The 17696-nt window shown below is 40.6% G+C and overlaps 1 protein-coding gene across 2 annotated transcripts in view; it reads left to right on the forward strand.

The window, feature by feature from the left end:
- The window catches only part of LOC108276197 (cyclin-dependent kinase-like 5), an 80761-nt gene extending 63419 nt beyond the window's left edge, over window positions 1-17342 (forward strand). Inside the window, exons 11-19 of one of the 2 annotated variants that reach the window (XM_017487661.3) lie at window positions 1777-1940; window positions 3741-4755; window positions 4900-5005; window positions 5095-5209; window positions 5759-5864; window positions 6080-6202; window positions 8765-8947; window positions 9693-16127; window positions 17056-17342. In XM_017487661.3, coding sequence (XP_017343150.1) covers window positions 1777-1940; window positions 3741-4755; window positions 4900-5005; window positions 5095-5209; window positions 5759-5864; window positions 6080-6202; window positions 8765-8947; window positions 9693-10064 — 2184 coding nt within the window. In that variant the 3' untranslated portion in view covers window positions 10065-16127; window positions 17056-17342. Of the gene's footprint in view, window positions 1-1776; window positions 1941-3740; window positions 4756-4899; window positions 5006-5094; window positions 5210-5758; window positions 5865-6079; window positions 6203-8764; window positions 8948-9692; window positions 16128-17055 lie in introns of those variants that run through there. The other variant, XM_017487664.3, reaches the window with a different exon arrangement.
- The last annotated feature ends 354 nt before the right edge of the window (window positions 17343-17696 follow it).

Below are 17696 nucleotides of genomic sequence, written 5' to 3' on the forward strand. Positions count from 1 at the left end.
GGCTGATCAAGTACATTTGGTAAAACTTTTTCATATAAGGTGCATTATAAAGCGGGTGCTGATATAACAATGTTTTTTTGTTTTGTTTTTTTGCCTGTATCCATTCCCAAATACAAACTGTATAAAACTCTCTTTAGAAACAGACGAATGTGAAGAATGTGAAAGAGAGCACGAGAAGAGACCCGGCAGAGCTTTAGGCTCCTTTAGATGAGTTTCATTACATTGAGCACCCAGTGAAGCTGTTCCACATTTATGATAATTAGGGTGATTCATGTTAACATCTCTTATTTAGCCGAGGACGAGATGGTATTAATATGCTGATCCTATGCTAATTGTATTCACACTGCAGCTTCTTCGGTCTGCATGCATTCGAATGAGCTGCTGTTGAATATTATGACATAACCTTGAACTTCGGCGAGCATGTCAATCAGAGCGTCACGACAACACCCAGGCGAGCGTTTTCACTTCAGCAACAGCGGCGGGTTTGGAATACAATGGCTGGAGACCAGCGCGTTGCCTTAAAGTGTACAACGTGGATGTGTGCTAGTAAACTCTGAGCTTATCCAGGGGAGGCTGTGTGGGTTTGTCTGTGTGTCTGTTTTTAACTGGAGCGTTAAAAATTCCCGCAGTGGGCCAAATGGCAGTTTGCTGCAACAGCAGAACCTTTTAAACAGCAATGCACGACAGATACAAGCAACTACCAAATGAGACAAGAAGCTTTTTTGTCTTTTATTCACATTGTACAATTTCACAACATGTGATTGTGTTGTGTGGTGCAAAGTGTCCACCCCAAAAGTTTGTTATTTTCATAACAGCGCATCCTGACGTCTTTTTATCCCTTTATACTGTAGCATTTTGCCAATTTTAATTGTTTACATAATGACACATCATACTGTCTGCTGTGTTTACAGTTACATTGATTGTTGTGGAACGTCTGAAAAAAGTCAGTTCCTGCTATCACTTACATTATGAGCACTATAAACAGTAATTCCCCCACTTTCTCTTGAGGTCCATGCAATGAAAAAGTGCTGTTTGTCATGTTACAGAAAACCGCAAAGTCGTTTTCCATGGCAGAAAACTTAAAGTTACAGCTTGACCTCTGACGCTGGAGACTCCTTCCTTAGAAAACGCCACCATATTATATGTTCATTTGTTAAATAACAGCACATTTTGTTTCATCGGTTTATTATTTGTCCACCCTGTGAGTGAGCTGTCACTGTAAAAACTATAACATATTTAAAAAGACGGTCAGGGCTGTTGACCGAACGCCTTCCGATCGATCAAATTTAAGAATTCAACAGTGCGGTATAATTGAAAAAGACAACAATCATGATCATAATTAAGAATATGATTCATTCGTGAGCAACTGCTGTTAATCAAAAACATGACATAATTACAGACCAGGCAGCTTGAAACAGTGTGCTTTGAGCAATGTTTAACAGCTGTGGCTTATACAATAGTGCAGCGGTCAACCCTGTTCCTGGAGATCTACCTTCCTGAAGATGTAATCGTGCCCAGTTGACCATCCAAACATTGCCTTAAGAAGTTCTTGATCAAGTAAAAAAGGCATGAAACCTACAGGAAGGTACTGTAGAGCTCCAGGAAGAAGGCTGGTGACTACTGGTATACTGTATATCGTACCTCTGAAGCAGTGTTGGCTTTGTCCTGGTATGGTAAGGCCATCCAGCTGGTCTAAACGATGATCTTTTATTTATTTATCTATTTATTTATTTATTTTGTCTCAGCTCACTCGCTCTTGCGTAACTACCGTTTCAGAATCTGCTGCTTTTGAACCCGAATGAGCGTTTCCTGACGGAGCAGAGTCTGAACCACCACGTATTCCAGAGCCAGCGGCAGACCGAGCGACCTGGCCCCCCAACCCCTACACCTATCCGCTCCTCCAAGAGAAAACCCCACCACGACAACACCGCCCTCAGCAGGTCAGGAGGAGGAAGCACACTCCAATTGGTTGTGGCTTGGGCCAATAACATGTCAGGCATAGCATTTATACAAATCTATTCCGAGAATATTGAATACTGGAACTGTTTAAAAAAAAAAAAGAATTTAATGGGAACTAATATTTAATATATTGTGGACATGGCAGAACTAAATAGCCAGCATACTCAAAAATAGGTTTCATAATTATATTATTACTAGATGTAGATTCATTACAGTGATCTAAATGTCAAGTAGTAAGTAGTAATACTTACCTAGTAAGCTTCCCTTAAAGTATATTTAGATATGTAGTGTATAACAGTATACTTGATACAGAATGATACTTCTCTCCACATACACATTAGTATACTTAGTAGTAAACTTAAAGGGGACCTATTATGCCCATTTTCACAAGATGAAATAGAAGTCTCAGGTGTCCCCAGAATGTGCCTGTGAAGTTCCAGCTCAAAATACCCCACAGATCATTTATTATACCCTGCTGTAAATGCCCCTTTTTGGGTGGAAGCAAAAAACATGCTGTTTTTGTGGGTCTCTTTAAATTCAAATGAGCTGCTGCTCCCCGACCTTTTCCAGAAGAGGGCTGTGCCTTTACAGCTCGTGCTTCGGATGCTATGGCAACGACAAATCAAGAGAAACAATATGACTGACACTGTAAATACCAGTGTTCGACCCTATATGTATGGATTATACAGACAGTAAGTGTGAACTAATGGGTATTAAAGCCGCATTAGCCATGGAATTTGCTAACAAGCACATTCGGAAAGGCGATTTGCAAACGTTCACAAAATATAAAGAGCGATACTTACGTATTCTAGATATGAAGCTAGATCACGAACACTTGGTATTGACTGGAGAATCAGCTTTGTATTGACCCTCGTTCACAAAGCAGTCTGGTGTAAAATCATTCGAAAGAACATATACGAATTTAGCTATTTTATGGGGCACATTTCCTTCAAAAATAAAACTACTCCACTGCGTCTTCAGTGACACTGATGCCGGGAGTACGTGAAGACTCTTGTGTTCATTCTTACAGCCAACAACAGAACACTTACAAAGCTTATGAAGCTGAAACATTCTTCTTATCTGTAGCTGCTCCAGCGCAGAGAACATGGCGGATTGTGTGCAGCTCACTCAGGGGAGGAGCTATGCTAATAGGGCAGCGTCCATCACCAGTCGTGGGCGGGGCCTGTTCCAATGTGACGACTCATTTTGAGACACTGTTTATGATTTATGGGGAGTATAAAAAAAAAACAGTGGGTGGATTTTTACCATTATAAGGTGGTTGTGTACACACACTGCTGACACACATTTATGTTCAAACACCATGTAAAAGTGAATTTTGCATAATAGGTCCCCTTTAAGTAAACATTTAGTATACCTGAAAGAACTTTCTTTCTTCTTTTTTTTTTTTTTCAAAAGTGAAATCATAGCCAAATATTACTTTGCTGTCATCAGTTTTGATAAGTAGGAGTGATACACATTAAACAGCTGGATGCAGATATATGGTCTTTTTTTTATCATCCTTGTAAACCAAAGTATCATTTTTGAAAACCTCAAGATATCTGTACCATTTCTTGTCTTCACCAATCTGAGCACAATGTTGTCGTTTTAGTTGTCAAGTAGATGCTTTGCATATCAAATCTGCATTAAATCTTAATTGGCTGATATAGCATATCAGTATCACAAAATGATTTGGACGCTTATTATACTTACACTCATGATGATAACCGTAGTACTCAAGAGTCTTTCTCTTTCTCATGCCCTCTACTTCTTCTCTGTCTAAGGAGTCATGGTAGTAAGAGCTCGGGACATCACCGTTCCAACAGCCGGGACTGTTCTAGCCTACCGCGTCATAATCAGGCCGAGCTGCACCCCCAGAGTGCTGAAGCGTTCCTGAACGGTGCCGTTTCTGCGTCCAGCAGCCTGAGTCCCACACTGCATGCCAAATCTTTCCATTCCCCCCAACCACTTAACCGCTCGGCGTCCTGCGGCAAAGACCTGGCCTCGCTCAGCCCCAAGAAGGCACGAGCCAAAGCCTCCGACCTGGAATTTGACTTGCCCAAGGCATCTGATGGCCCTGGCGCCAAATACCTCAAATCCAATGCCTCACGTTCCCACAACCGCCACTCGTTTGTGGAGGGCAAGAATAATACACTGCAGGGAGAGCGGGAGAAACTTGTACGCCACGGCGAGCCAATGCCGCTGAATTCAAGCACTAAGAGCTCTTCGTCTTTTATGAGTCTGTCTAAGAGCCATGGCGCGCTGACAGACGCCAAGTCCATCAGTAACTTGAGCGATCCACGGCTTCTCCAAGACGATGCACCGGTTCCCTCGCGATACTTCCCTTCTAGCTGCCTGGATCTGAATGCCAACCTGAACCTGGCCGCGCCTGGCAGCCCCGCCTTGCGTCACAGCCCCGGAGGGCGTGCCAAGTCCGAGCGTCAGGTCGGCATGGTGGACTCATCGCTCCGCCGCTCATCAACACGCCACAAGGGCCAGCAGCAGGACGAGGCCAAAGCCACAGAAACCCTGGATCCTGGAGGAGGAGCCCGTGACTTCCCCTATGGCCTGGGCTACACCAGCCCTTTCTCGTCACAACAGCGCCCCCACAGGCACTCCATGTACGTGCGACGGGAGCGCAGTCGCCCGCACGGAGCCGATGTAGGCCTGGCACTGGGGCAGAGTGCTCCCGCTCGTGCCAGCAGCCTCCAGATGCTCTCGCCACAGCTGCAGCACCGCACGCTACCGAGGCACGTGGGCAGCTCCAGCAGCCGTGATGATGCTCCTGACGACCTCAGGGTCAGTCTAATTGCACACACTCCTCACTTATTCCTGATATGTGTGAATCTTGCTAATAACGGTCACATGCTGGTTCCCGCTAATCAAGCTAATTGCTTCTAATTTGTTTGTTATTTCTGGCATCCTGCTTGTGGTGTGTTGCAGGCAGCCATCTATCACGAGCAGCATCCAGAGGACGGAGGATCGTCCAAGGAGAACCGCATGGTCTACAGTGACTCAATGCCACGTCGAGTTGGCAGCTTCTACAGAGGTCAGATCAAGCTCACACACATTCACACACAAATCGTTTTCTTTAAGTCTCCCTTCTAAAATTGTTTATTGCGTGGGATTCTGTCGTAGTGCCGTCTCCTAGACCGGATAACACTTTCCATGAGGGCAGCGGGCAGAATATGAGCTCAGGGGTGAACATGGAGAGCAGCAGCCACACCAAACGCCAACCCACTTACGACCCCTGGTGAGCTTTAACACACTGCACTATTTTCTGTTTAGATGCACGCACGTTTTTCACTAGGCTATGCAGATATAGTTTTTTTTAAAAAAGTGTTCGACTTCCTGGTTGCTTACTCTGTTCTCAGCCAGTCTAAATATAACTGTATTCATAGAGTTCGGAGATTATGACCAACATTTACACCTTTACCCTGTGTTGACATTCGAAGGTTGCTGAGCTCGCCCCCAGTTGTGTACTTCTGTAGTCCTGTCTTTTTGTAGGCAGTGACATAGTTGATATTTTTAAATATCATAGTGTTATTTTTAGTGTGTACACCAGCACTGTTGAATTCTCAAATATGATTGGTCAGAGAGTGTTGCTTTGTTTTCAGTGACAGGAGTTCGGACTTTATAACAGCATGACCCTCTCCACTTATCTTGTGCACTGCTACATGATATATAAATGATCTGTTATTCTGACACGTCGTAGGGCGATCATGCTGTTAAAAAGGTCTCGCGATATACAGAGTCACGTTCTCTGATTAATAACATCTACGGATTGTGTGTTTTATATCAGGACGGGGCCTGAGCCGCTGGATTTGGGCCCTCCAGAGCCAGCCAAAGAGAAGGAGAAGCAAGGCTTTTTCCGAGCAATAAAGAAGAAGAAGAAGAAATCTCAAGCGGTCAGTGTCGGCTCCATGCATGGTGATGTATAGCGTGTCTGATATGTGTGTACGTTGTATGTTGAGAGATTTTAATGTATGCATTTTATATGTATTTTGTGGCATTTCTGTATATTCTGTGTGTCCATGCCCGTGTGTGTGAGTGTGTGTGTGTGAACACTGGTGTCCTGTGTCCCACTGTCAGTCTCGTCAGTCTTGTGCCTCTTGTATTCCAGGTGGATGCTGGAGAAGCCAGAGGTCCTGTGATCAAGAAATCTCTTTTTCCACTGTATAACTCAAAGCTTAGCTTTAAACATAGCTCCTCAGAGAGAGTACTCCCTCTAGTGGCCACGCCCATGGTACAAATGACCATTAATATACTGAATAATAACACATCTAACCTAACCACTAACCTTGTGCCAATCGCATTGCATGCTATTAACATTATTAATCCACGTTTGTTCGGGATTGATGACGAGTACTGGCGAGGTATTTGTGACTCTGTGGTTCACTTGATCCATGAGGTCTCTGTCTTATGGGAGAAATTGGTATCCCCGATACTAAAAATGTTCACACAGACATTCTGATTGAATTTTAATACAGTAAAACTAGTTATGTGTGAAGAGCAGTTAAATGTGTTATAGATTAGAATGTGAAAGAAGTGAGGCAAATCCTTTCTATGAAGGCTGGATAATGACCGATGAATGCATTGGGCATGTTAGAATTATTTATGAAAAGCATTACAGTTTATAGCCATCTTTGTAATGCATGTATAAATTCCTAACAATGCATTATAAGTGGTGTTTATAACACTTATAATCCTAATAGTTTGCTGTTATTATTATTATTATATTATTATTATTATTATTATTATTATTGTTGTTGTTGTTGTTATTATTGTTGTTGTTGTTGTTATTATTATTATTATTAACTATCATAATCTAAGTAGTATTTGTAATCTGACAAATATTTTAAACACACACACACACACAAAATATTAAATAGACAACATTTCCAATATTTTATTTCCTCACAATTTAATCAAGCCCAAAACTACACTGCAGTTGTCTACAAAGCAATTTCTAAATGTTTTATAGTGTGTTGTAAAGTCGTCGAATCGTTTTATTTCTTTTTCGATAGTCTGTCTGGTGTAATTTAATTTATTAAAGAAAAGAAAACCAAGACAAGTCTCATAATTTAGTATAAAAAAGATCATTGGTGATATAATGTGATGTAACATGCTGTAAAACACTTGGGAGCATGCTGGACTAGGAAAATAATCAATGACAGGGTGGTGCGATGGAGCACAACGTGAAGCGGAGTAACTGTACCCCGAAGGTGACTATTTTTCAAATACAGCACGTGTCGACATTATTTTTTTTCCTCGCATACGTTTTTTGATTTTCTAAAGAATGACACCAACTCAAAACGTTTAACTGTTTACATTTAATGTTCCTGTACAGTACGTGAAAGTAAGTTCTTGTTATCGCTTCGGTTATACCAAATTCATACTGTTACAAAACATTTTTTTTTATATATAAATAATGGTAACAGTGTGCCTCTTGATATAAATATGACCTTCATAGACAGTGTTGTCTTTAAGAAAGGTTTTCATGTACTAACAGACCTCATAGATGTGGTGTTTTACGGGGCACACATGATGATGATGATGATGATGATGATGATAATCAGCAGGTACAGCATATAGAAAGAGATGTGTCACCAACATGTCTAAATTTTGGACCGGTTTGATTTGTATTTCTCCGTTGCCTAAACATAGAGCTTTATGGGGAAAAGAGTTCCTCAGGAGAGAGGAAGGCCACTTGTATCCAAAATTCTAGATACCGTTATTTCATATCTTCATAATGTCAGCATGAATGGCTTCCAGAAGCGTATGAATATAGTATGAATATAACTGAAGTATGGCTATGTTGACAATTTATCAGATATATCAAATATATAGGTCACTTTGTAGTGGGAAAATATTACAGAGTAGAGAAGCATTTGTGCCAATCCTGGTATCAGGAATTGATCTGATACCATGCTCGTTTTGGTGTAGTCCTATTCATAAAAAACGATCCAATGTCAACATCCGACACCATGTCAGGTGAAGCTAGTGTGTCACGCCGGTGAACAGATGACATGAAGTGACGGCGATTTCTACGTAATTCGAGATTAATAGTCAAGGCAAAGCAACCTGTGTTCTGCGAAAATATCGAGAGGATATTACTCTACCTACGGCATCTTCCTACAGTCCAAATAGCCTAATATATCATGCGAGCACTTCACTTCTGCGAGCACTGAGATCTGTACATGTCCTTTCCCATCAACAGGGATTACATAGTACCTTGCGGTAATTTTTATTGACCGTGCTCGCTGATACTCTGCTGTGTACTCAGGTGGACTGCCATCATGCTCTATAATTAAAGACAGGAAACTTCTTTAAATGACTTAACATCTTAAAGAGAAACCTCAGTACAAGGAGCTTATTGCTAGCTGGACACGAGCTACATAAACAGAACTACATAAAATGTACTGTGATGTCACAGATTGCTTAATAATAAGTGGGTTACTTATTTGCGTATCCATTTTGGTGTCACGGCCCCTCCTCTACCCCATCCATCAATACAAAGTGATCATATCACCATTTCAAGTTGTTCAAGTTACCTGCCGTACTGAGAATGATCCTATTAGTCCTGTCAGTCCTGTTGTGTTTCCATTGGTGTACAGCTTAGAGGAGGGGTACAGTCAGTATTTGCATTGCTGTCAAGTGACCTATATGGAACTGATAAAGCTCCTAGACCTTCACTAGCCCAACTGACAGCTAGCTTGTCCTCTCTCCTGGTGGCATCTCAGCAGGCTTGGCTCTGGTCAGGGGTTCAACATTTTAGCGATTATGACACTTGTCCATCATCGGTCAGGTCTTGAACGAGGGACCGGATCAGGTGGTGGTACAGAAATCGTCCCGGGGCTTTGGGCAGCAGAGCAGCAGCAGACACCGGACACGCAGCAGAGACCGGGAGAGGAGTCGAGAGCGGGAACAGGAACAGGAGAGAGACAGAGACGAGTGGCCAGCTGAGAGGCTAGCCGAACCACACTCTCAGGTACTTCAGAGAGAGAGAGAGAGAGAGAGAGAGAGAGAGACTGCTTACCTCAGATTCAAAATCCTCCCAGTTTTCTTTAGATTGGATTAGCAGCATATTTACTGTCCATCTTGGAGCGTTTTCAATCTATCTATCTATCCATCCATCCATACATACATAGCTCTATCTATCCATCAGTCCATCCATCAGTCCATGCATCTATCCATCCATGATTTAAATTAATCAATCCATCCGTCCATCTATTAACCCATCCACCCATCTATCCATATATCTACTCATTCATCCATCCTTTCATCAATCTATCCAATTATCCATCTAACCATCCATCCATCTATCTATCCAACCGTCCATCCATTCATCCATCTATCCAATTATCAACCTATCCATATATACATACATAGCTGTATCTATCCATCCCTCCATCCAACCATCCATCCATCCATCTATCCAATTATTCATCCATCCATCCATCCATCAGTCCATACATCTATCCATCCATGTATCTATCCATCCGTCCATCCAACTATCCATCCATCCATCTATATAAATCCATCAAGCCATACACCCATCTATTAACCCATCCATCCATCCATCTATCCATCCAATCATCCATCCATCCATTGATTTGTCTATCCAACTATCCATCCAACAATCCATCTATCCAATTATCCATCCATCATCAGTCAATCCATCTATCCATATATTTTGGATAATTTGCTGACTTTGCCTTGCTGTTTTCTCGTAGAACCAGCCTCTCAGATCTCTTCGCAAGCTTCTTCATCTCCCTGCCTCGTCCTCCTCCAGCAAACCCACTACACCAGACATGCGTTTCCCCCACGGTAACCCCGCCTCCAAAGGAGGAAGCTTTGTGGAGTCACGGGGCCACGTTGGAGGAGGAGGGGCTGGAGGACCGACCCAGCCCATGTCCCGTCAGGCAGCATATCCTCACGCCGGTCAGCTTGAATCCACGTGGCACTCGGCAGCTCTGGGGCGAGCCGAGGGAAACCCATACCCAGAGCAGCTGGCATCCAAAGCAGGCCAGAACGGGCACGGCTTCGTCCGCTCATCACGCTCACGCATGCCAAACCTCAACGACCTGAAAGAGACTGCACTTTAAACTGAGCCTGTTTCTCAAATACAGCGCCATCTGGAGGGCTGGAGGGCTAGAGAGAGCAAACACTGAAGGACACTGCTCTTTTCATGAACAATAAGGGTAGGCCTAGACATGTCTTAATCTTCTTTTTTTTTAATCTTCCACATTTAATAGAATTTGTAATATTATTTATGTACTTATTGTATTTTTTTGTTATTGGAGAAATACGACGGAAATGAATATATATAAATATATATCTTGTTAAGTATAAGATGTATAATAATAATTCTAGTTATATAATTCTGCATATAATAATTCTTATATTTGGTTAAGAATGTCAAATGTTTGTGTATGAAATCTAAGTTTATAAAGAGGTAAGAATATCGTTACAATGCACATCACAACTTTCTGTTACATTTATTTCTAAACTGATTCAGTGGATTTGACACAGGAGACGAGAGTCAGACGGTCTCAGGCGCTCGTCTACGGCGATCTGTTAGCTAATAACATGCAACAAGTAACATTTCTCAAAGCTTTTAAAAGCGCTGTAGGTCCACCACATACCAAATTCATCATACTGTGCTATAGCACCATCTTCTGGCCACAGATTGAATAAGCAAAAAAAAAACAGCTAATAATAATAATTTTTAACAAAGAAAGCAAAATTGCCGCAGACATGCGGTATGTTCTCATGTGTAAAAGCCAGATGCCATTTGTATATTCTCAGGTTTAGTGTTATATAAACACTGTAAATATTATTTTATTGCAATATATTAAGACCAACACAGGAAAATAAAAATTGTTTTTAAATTTCAGTTTAGAGATAAACACTTAATATATGAATGTGTGAGGGGGGGAAAGAGAAATAAGAAAACAGCTTACTGCAATATGTTGAAAGAAAAAATGTATTAATTAATCATCACTACATCATCAGAAAAGATTTCCTTTGGATGGGGTGCAAATATTTAACCCACTATAGATTTTGCTATTGGTAGTAGGTAAATTGAGGGGGGGAAATGTGTTTCAGAGGGGTGGACAAATCATAAATTCATTAGCGAGCGCCCCTGTGCTGCACAGTCCCGTGATTTGGTAGTCGTAATCCTTATCCTCTATGATGTAGCATATTGTGTTTGTGTTTCAAGTCTCGAACATTTTGTCTGTTTGGACCGGAGCTCTGCACTCACACCGTACTGGTTGGAGTTTTTATTTTGGCTGTATATGTGTTTCAACGTCATAGCAATAGAGTTTTATAACAGGGTTTTTTTTTTTTTACTGTACTATTGTATTTGGCTCAGTTTCATCAGTCTTTCATCATCGCTGCCTATTTGTGATTCTGAAGAGATTGCATGTCAACTCTGTAAGCTCATTTAAATGTCTAGTTCAACCAATTTATACCAGTGGCCAAGACACAGTAGTAGTTTTGTAGGTGGAGGGATTCAGGAACCAGTAGCTAGTAGTGTTCGATTTTGAACAATGTGTGGGAACTTTTTTTCATGAAAGTCAAAATGGGAGAAATTAAAATGTTGACTGCTGTATCAGCAGCATATAACCTACTTGTCCACCAGACAACTACGCATTAAAAAAAAAAAACAACAACAACAAAAAAAAAACAATTAACATGGGCTGTTGATTTGTCCACCCCTGGTTTCATCTCATTAAAGGGGCAGTCTGTAATGTTTAAAGCCCTCTTCTGTCTGTGCAGTGACTGTAACAACATTCACAAACCTTTCCTTTCCCCTAAATCTCTCCAAGTTGCCTTTTAGGGAAAAACTACTGCGCTCTAGAGCACACTTCAGGCTGTGGGCGGAGCTCATTTCAGGGCTGGAAAAAACGCAAACTAAAACATAGCCAGATCTAATAAGTGGCAACATTGAACATCGCACGTGATCTGAAAGTATCTTTAAAATGATATGAATGAACAATTACATGTCTTAGAAACATTTCTAAATGTTACAAACCGCCTCTTTAAATGATTTCGATAACAGCGTATTAGTATCAGTGACTATATTAGAAGAAGGTTCGAGCTTCTATGACCGTAACGACATTAACACCAGCAGCGTACTACATATATCAGGAGTTTCTTAATAGAAAGAGAGACCCCCATGAAACGAACGACCTCCTGCTGACACACCTTACACCGCTGACAGTCTATAGCCTTAACTCAGAAAAAAAAATACACACAGACAAAAAAAAAAACAAAACTCTACGCAATGTCATTGAACGCCTGGTTTCCTTAAGAGTGCACTTTAAATAAATAGACGAGATGTTTCTCAGACGAAAAAAAGCTTCTGTCTCTTCATGCGGTGTGGTGAGTATTTTCACACGCAAGTGTACAGTAATAACCAAACGTGTAACTGGGTATAACAGCCTATCTTAGGAGTCTTTTGTATATCGTATTTGTGATATATGCAGTAAATATTTATATACTCCAGGTCCTGCAGCTTAACAGTGGAACTCTGTCTCTGTTGGATGTGTGGAACCTGGGATGAAGAGGGTTCACAGTAGGCACTGGACATACGACATTAATACTAATGTGTGACTATTTGTTTTGGTTATATTTAGATCAGCAATTCAGAATGATTGAAATTAGAAAACAAACGTTCGGTCTAATAGACAAACACGGTAGCATAGATCGTTAATGTTTCATCTTCAGCATTCGAGTATTCGTTTGTAATGGGTAAATGCCGTTACTAGGGAGACTTTCGGTTCTCAAACTGTTTCCTGTTTACACCTGTTATGGACAGTAATCTCTCAATAAACCTTGTGGACTCTATTTTGATTTCACAAAGAGGAAATTGTGTTTTTTTTTAAACCCCCAGCATGGTTTTTTATATATATTCTCACCCTCTCTCTCTCTCTCTCTCTCTCTCTCTCTCTCTCACTAGCATTGTCATTGTAAATAATGAATATTCAGCCTCTGTGACATCCGTTATTATGTGGCATTTGAAGTGTGCTTGCTAAATTTACACAGCACACCGATTTAATGATCCTTTTGGAATGCACATTTGAACTAATGAGGCAAGTATCTGCAAATGAATTCTGATTTTCACTTGCCTCTGGTGCAAATGACATCAATTTCGCTAGTAATGTAACATGCTGTTTATCTCGACAAAACAATTTAAGGTGTTATCTCTAAATAGTGGTGAGAAGACTTCTAAATCCTAGTGTGGAGCAGGATGGACAAATTTTCCAAGAAGTTCTTCTTATCCCAAATGTTGCTGATCATCAGCTAAAGACGTTTGCTTCTACGGTAAAGGTCTAAAAGTTACATTAATGTTGACGCATGGAACGTTTCTTATATTCAGAGTCGGGTCACGCAGATCCTTATGCAAATTTTCTGGGCGTCCCCGAGAGGAAGTGTCAGAGATGAGGTTTTTCAGTAGCATCTAGATAGCATCACACACACACACATTAGCATAAAAAAAGATCTTTTTAAACAGCAGTCTAGTATATTGTTAATTACCGCATTAATCATTGCAAATGTGGTTTAATTCAACAATATGGTAACCTATCAAATAGAAACACTATGAAATAACTTGATGCAGCTAAATTCATTGCAAAATCATCATCTCAGTGCAGGCCCTTGACTCCAGGCAGAAAACCAGCCCACGTACTGTTCCTGATTAGAAAATATGATTTGGTATGAGAACACAGAACCAAGTCTAGGGGTTTGTGGTATAGCTGCTCAGAGAGCAAATGCAGAGAAAATGACTTTTTTTAAAAAAATTAAGAAAAAAGGAAGAAAAAAAATTGCGTTATCCTTATATTCTTGCAATGGAAATCCATTTTTATGTGACAATAGGCTTGACTTGAGGCTGCCCAAACAGTCCTAAGATCATCATTCTATCTGTTCAGAAGGGATTTCGGATGTTTAGTGCCCTCTGCTGCCTGTGAGGATAATTGCAATTGCGATAAAAACATGGACAAACCTTCCCTTCCCCTACTACATTATTCTTTGTGAGGGTTTTTATTTATTTATTGGCTGTTGCTGTTGCTCTTAGCCTGTTTTTGTTTTGTTTTGTTTGGGTTCTGTTTTAGGGAAAAATATGTTGGAAAACGGGCGGGGCTTTGCTTCAGCTGGAGGTGGTGCTAACTTTCAGACCTGAACATGAAAAGAAGCCTGAAACCAAGAAATGATCCAGATCTGAAATTATGAGTACAAGAGATCTAAAAAAAAAACAACAAACAAAAAAAACCCACCTTTGATGCAGATTCTGCATTTTCATCTGTTTATTTTTAGGTCAGATGCTTCTATTTGATCAGAACTCACCCAGCCAGAGACACTTTCACATCTGTGGGAGGACATTTTATTACGAATTTTTGTGACTAATTATTATTATTATTATTATTATTATTATTATTATTATTATTATTATTATTGGGTTGATGATGAGTGACTCAGCATGCTGGGTTGGTAATGCAAGCCTGAAAGGAATTTTCCACTGTCTATTTCAAGACCAGAAAAAGTCTGAAGTCAAAGAAATCTGCTCCAGCTACAGAAATGTAAGTATTTGGTCACATTTAACATATCATAAATTCTCTTTTCACTTTTGCATCTTCATATCATGCTGACTAAATCCGGTTTAAATCTGATGATTCCTCCCGAAGGAGTATTAAAAAGTTTGATATATAGTTTGGTTTATAAGCAGTTTGCCAGTTGATCACGCTTTCAATGAATGACTACTGGCATGTGCGTGTGACTGTGTCCGATCCTACCACTCAATCCAAATATGAACTAAGACCCACATTGCACAAAGTATACCCTTTCTGTTTATGCGGCCTAATGTTAATCGATTGTATGGCCATGGCAACACCGTTTAAGATATCGACATTTCCTTGGTAGTTGAGTATCATGGACATCTTGACATCATGCTGACCATATTTGCTTTGAATCTGATGAATCCTGTAGGAGGGGTACTTAAACTTTTGATACCTGTCCAAACGCACAAAATCAAAATGGCCGACTTCCTGATGGGCACGATTTTTGTGATTGTGATTTGATTGTTGGTTTTGTTTGTCTTAAGAAAACGCATGTGGCAACCAAATTTATTTCATGTAGGTGAAACTGGATGCTCATATTTCTGCAGCCTGGAGCCAGCTCCAAACAGGTGTTACAGCTCAAATTATTGGGGGATAGCTCCAAATGGACTAGCATGTTAGCATGTGATACCACGTGTCAGTAGCCGATGATCCTATGGGCTATCTTCCCTATCCCTAACTCTAACCCATCCCATGTGTAGTCCATTTAGAACTAGTCCCTCGCATTTGGAGCTTGCTCCAGGTTGCAGAGATCCATGCTTGCATATTTAAGAAAAAAGTCAAAATGAGGTGTTATTGAGTCCCTGGGCCACACCTGGATCCAAGCTTTTTTCCAGAACCTGATGACCATTATTTCATTTCTGATGTTTACACAAACATACATGAGATTATAAAGCATTCAATGCACTGCAAAATATGTTGAAAAATAATAAACAGCTCAAATAAACATTCCTTGGTGCTTGGACCCACATCAATAATAGTCTATTTAAATGCTATATGTATCAAACATGGTGGTTGAGTCTGTATTATAAAATGTTTGTTTGTTTGTTTGTTTTTCTCAGTATGGAGCATCTTTCTCAGTTACAGGCCATGCTTGATGTAAATTAAGTGGCATGGTTCTGGTCATGTGACCAATTATGTCACACATTAAAATAAAATAAATGAATAAATAGATAAAACCTAAACAAATTGTACTTTAAAATGCAATAGCTTGCGTTTCACTAAAATATATAACAACTATTTTTACAAACTGAAAAGAAAATTGCGTTTAGGATTAAATGGGTTAGTGTTACTCAGGAAACTCCTCCCCCACCAATCAGTGCAGTTCTTATAATGAACATATGAAGCACCTGTGCAGAGGGTTGAAAAGGTAAACAGGTGTGTTTGTTGGACAGAACTTTTCAGAAGCATTTTGGTGAAAGGTTGAGTGCAGTGTTTACTATGAAAACCCGGCACAACGGAGCAACTTTGAAGAAGCAGAAGTATGTGAGCAGGAAAACCTGGAGGCCCATCAAGGCTTATACCAACTATATTTACAAACTTAAGAAGGTATGTTGATGAGCTAAGGACTATCTGAAAACTTATACATTTTCTTGTTTTTACCACCCTGAATTTGTTGCTTTGCTCATAAAAGCATGGTCTGAAGTCTTATTCATCTTTATACAAAGCACTTTGCTTACAGTTTAAAAAATATTAATGCATGTACTTTAGCCATTCATAGTTGCACTTGATCTGGACTGTCCATGAAACACACTAGCTCCTGCTATAGCAGTTATAAGCAATCGTTTCCTCACCAAAATAAAACCTTGAAATTTAACACCTATTCAGGACTGAGGATTTGTATTTTTGGCAGGGGTTGTGGGGTGTTTTTTTTTTTTTTTTTTTTTTTTTTTGGGTCATCTCTTTGTGAGCATGAAGCTGGTTGAAGGAATGACTGTTTATCGCTGTTAATGTAAGTGAGAACAGGAACTAAATTGTGTTCCACAGCAATAAATGTAACTAACTGGATAAAAAGTACAGTTTGGTGGTGTAATAAAACGAACACTGTCCTATAGGACATGCTGTTCTTGTTGATTAGGATACATGGTTCTTAATTGAGTTAGTTTTGGCCTGAATCTGTAGAACTTCTCACACGAAATCAATGTTTAGTGAAGCAGGGACACTCCACATAATCCATGTCTGATGAACAGATTACAAATTGGCTATTTAATACGGGGGAAGCTTTGAGATGCTGAGTGAGTCTCCAGTGTTAGCACTTAAGTTAAGTTTTCTACCATGGGCTGGCTAGAGAACTTTTTACTCTCTATATAGCTCTCTGCTACAAGTTAATCATCCAAATCATGTGTGAAATGCACCCTTGATGTCTTAATTTCCAGTATATGCGCAGTTGTAACTTTTTGTTTTCTTAGGTGAACTGCTTGTGCCTAAACTCTTGCCGCAAAATGGTGATTGCAGATTGTCCATTTTCCTCTTACAGGCGAGCCCGGCTGTGATCGACACTGTTGCGGTACCCGGATGGCTGCGGGCGGAGCTGTGCGCGAGCGTCGGTACGGAAGCCGCGCGCCTCGCCAAGTTCAACCGGCGCGGCACGATCACGCAGCGCGAGGTGTGCGCTGCTGTGCGCGCGATGAGGAAGGTCACGCGGAGGACAACAGCGCACGCTGAGTGACCGTTAATGGAACTTTTTAAAAAACGTAATCTTTAAGTGTTTGTTTTAAACCTGTAAAGTCCTGTTTGTGGTTTAAATAAAGATGTTTTAGTATAGATGTGGCTCTTTTGGTTGGCTTCCGTACTTCACTTGTATTAGTCAGTGTGAATATAAAGCCAGAATGTTCCAATGTGACCCCATCCTGCAACCCAACTGAAAATGAATCTCTTAAACCCTGGTCCCCAAATTGCCCATAATGCCCCCCTGCTTGGGTATTTCTATGCTCTTGAACTGTTTAGTTTCAAAGATCTCAATATACACTATATGGGGGGAGGAGTATGTGGACACCTGATCACACCATCTCTGCTTCTTCCCCAACCTGTTGCCACAAAGTTGGAAGCACACAATTGTATAAAATGTCTGTCTACAATTTTCCTTCACTGGAACTTGGAAGCCCAGACCTGTTACGG

This window comes from Ictalurus punctatus, chromosome 15, assembly GCF_001660625.3.
Source record: "Ictalurus punctatus breed USDA103 chromosome 15, Coco_2.0, whole genome shotgun sequence".
NCBI lineage: Eukaryota > Metazoa > Chordata > Actinopteri > Siluriformes > Ictaluridae > Ictalurus > Ictalurus punctatus.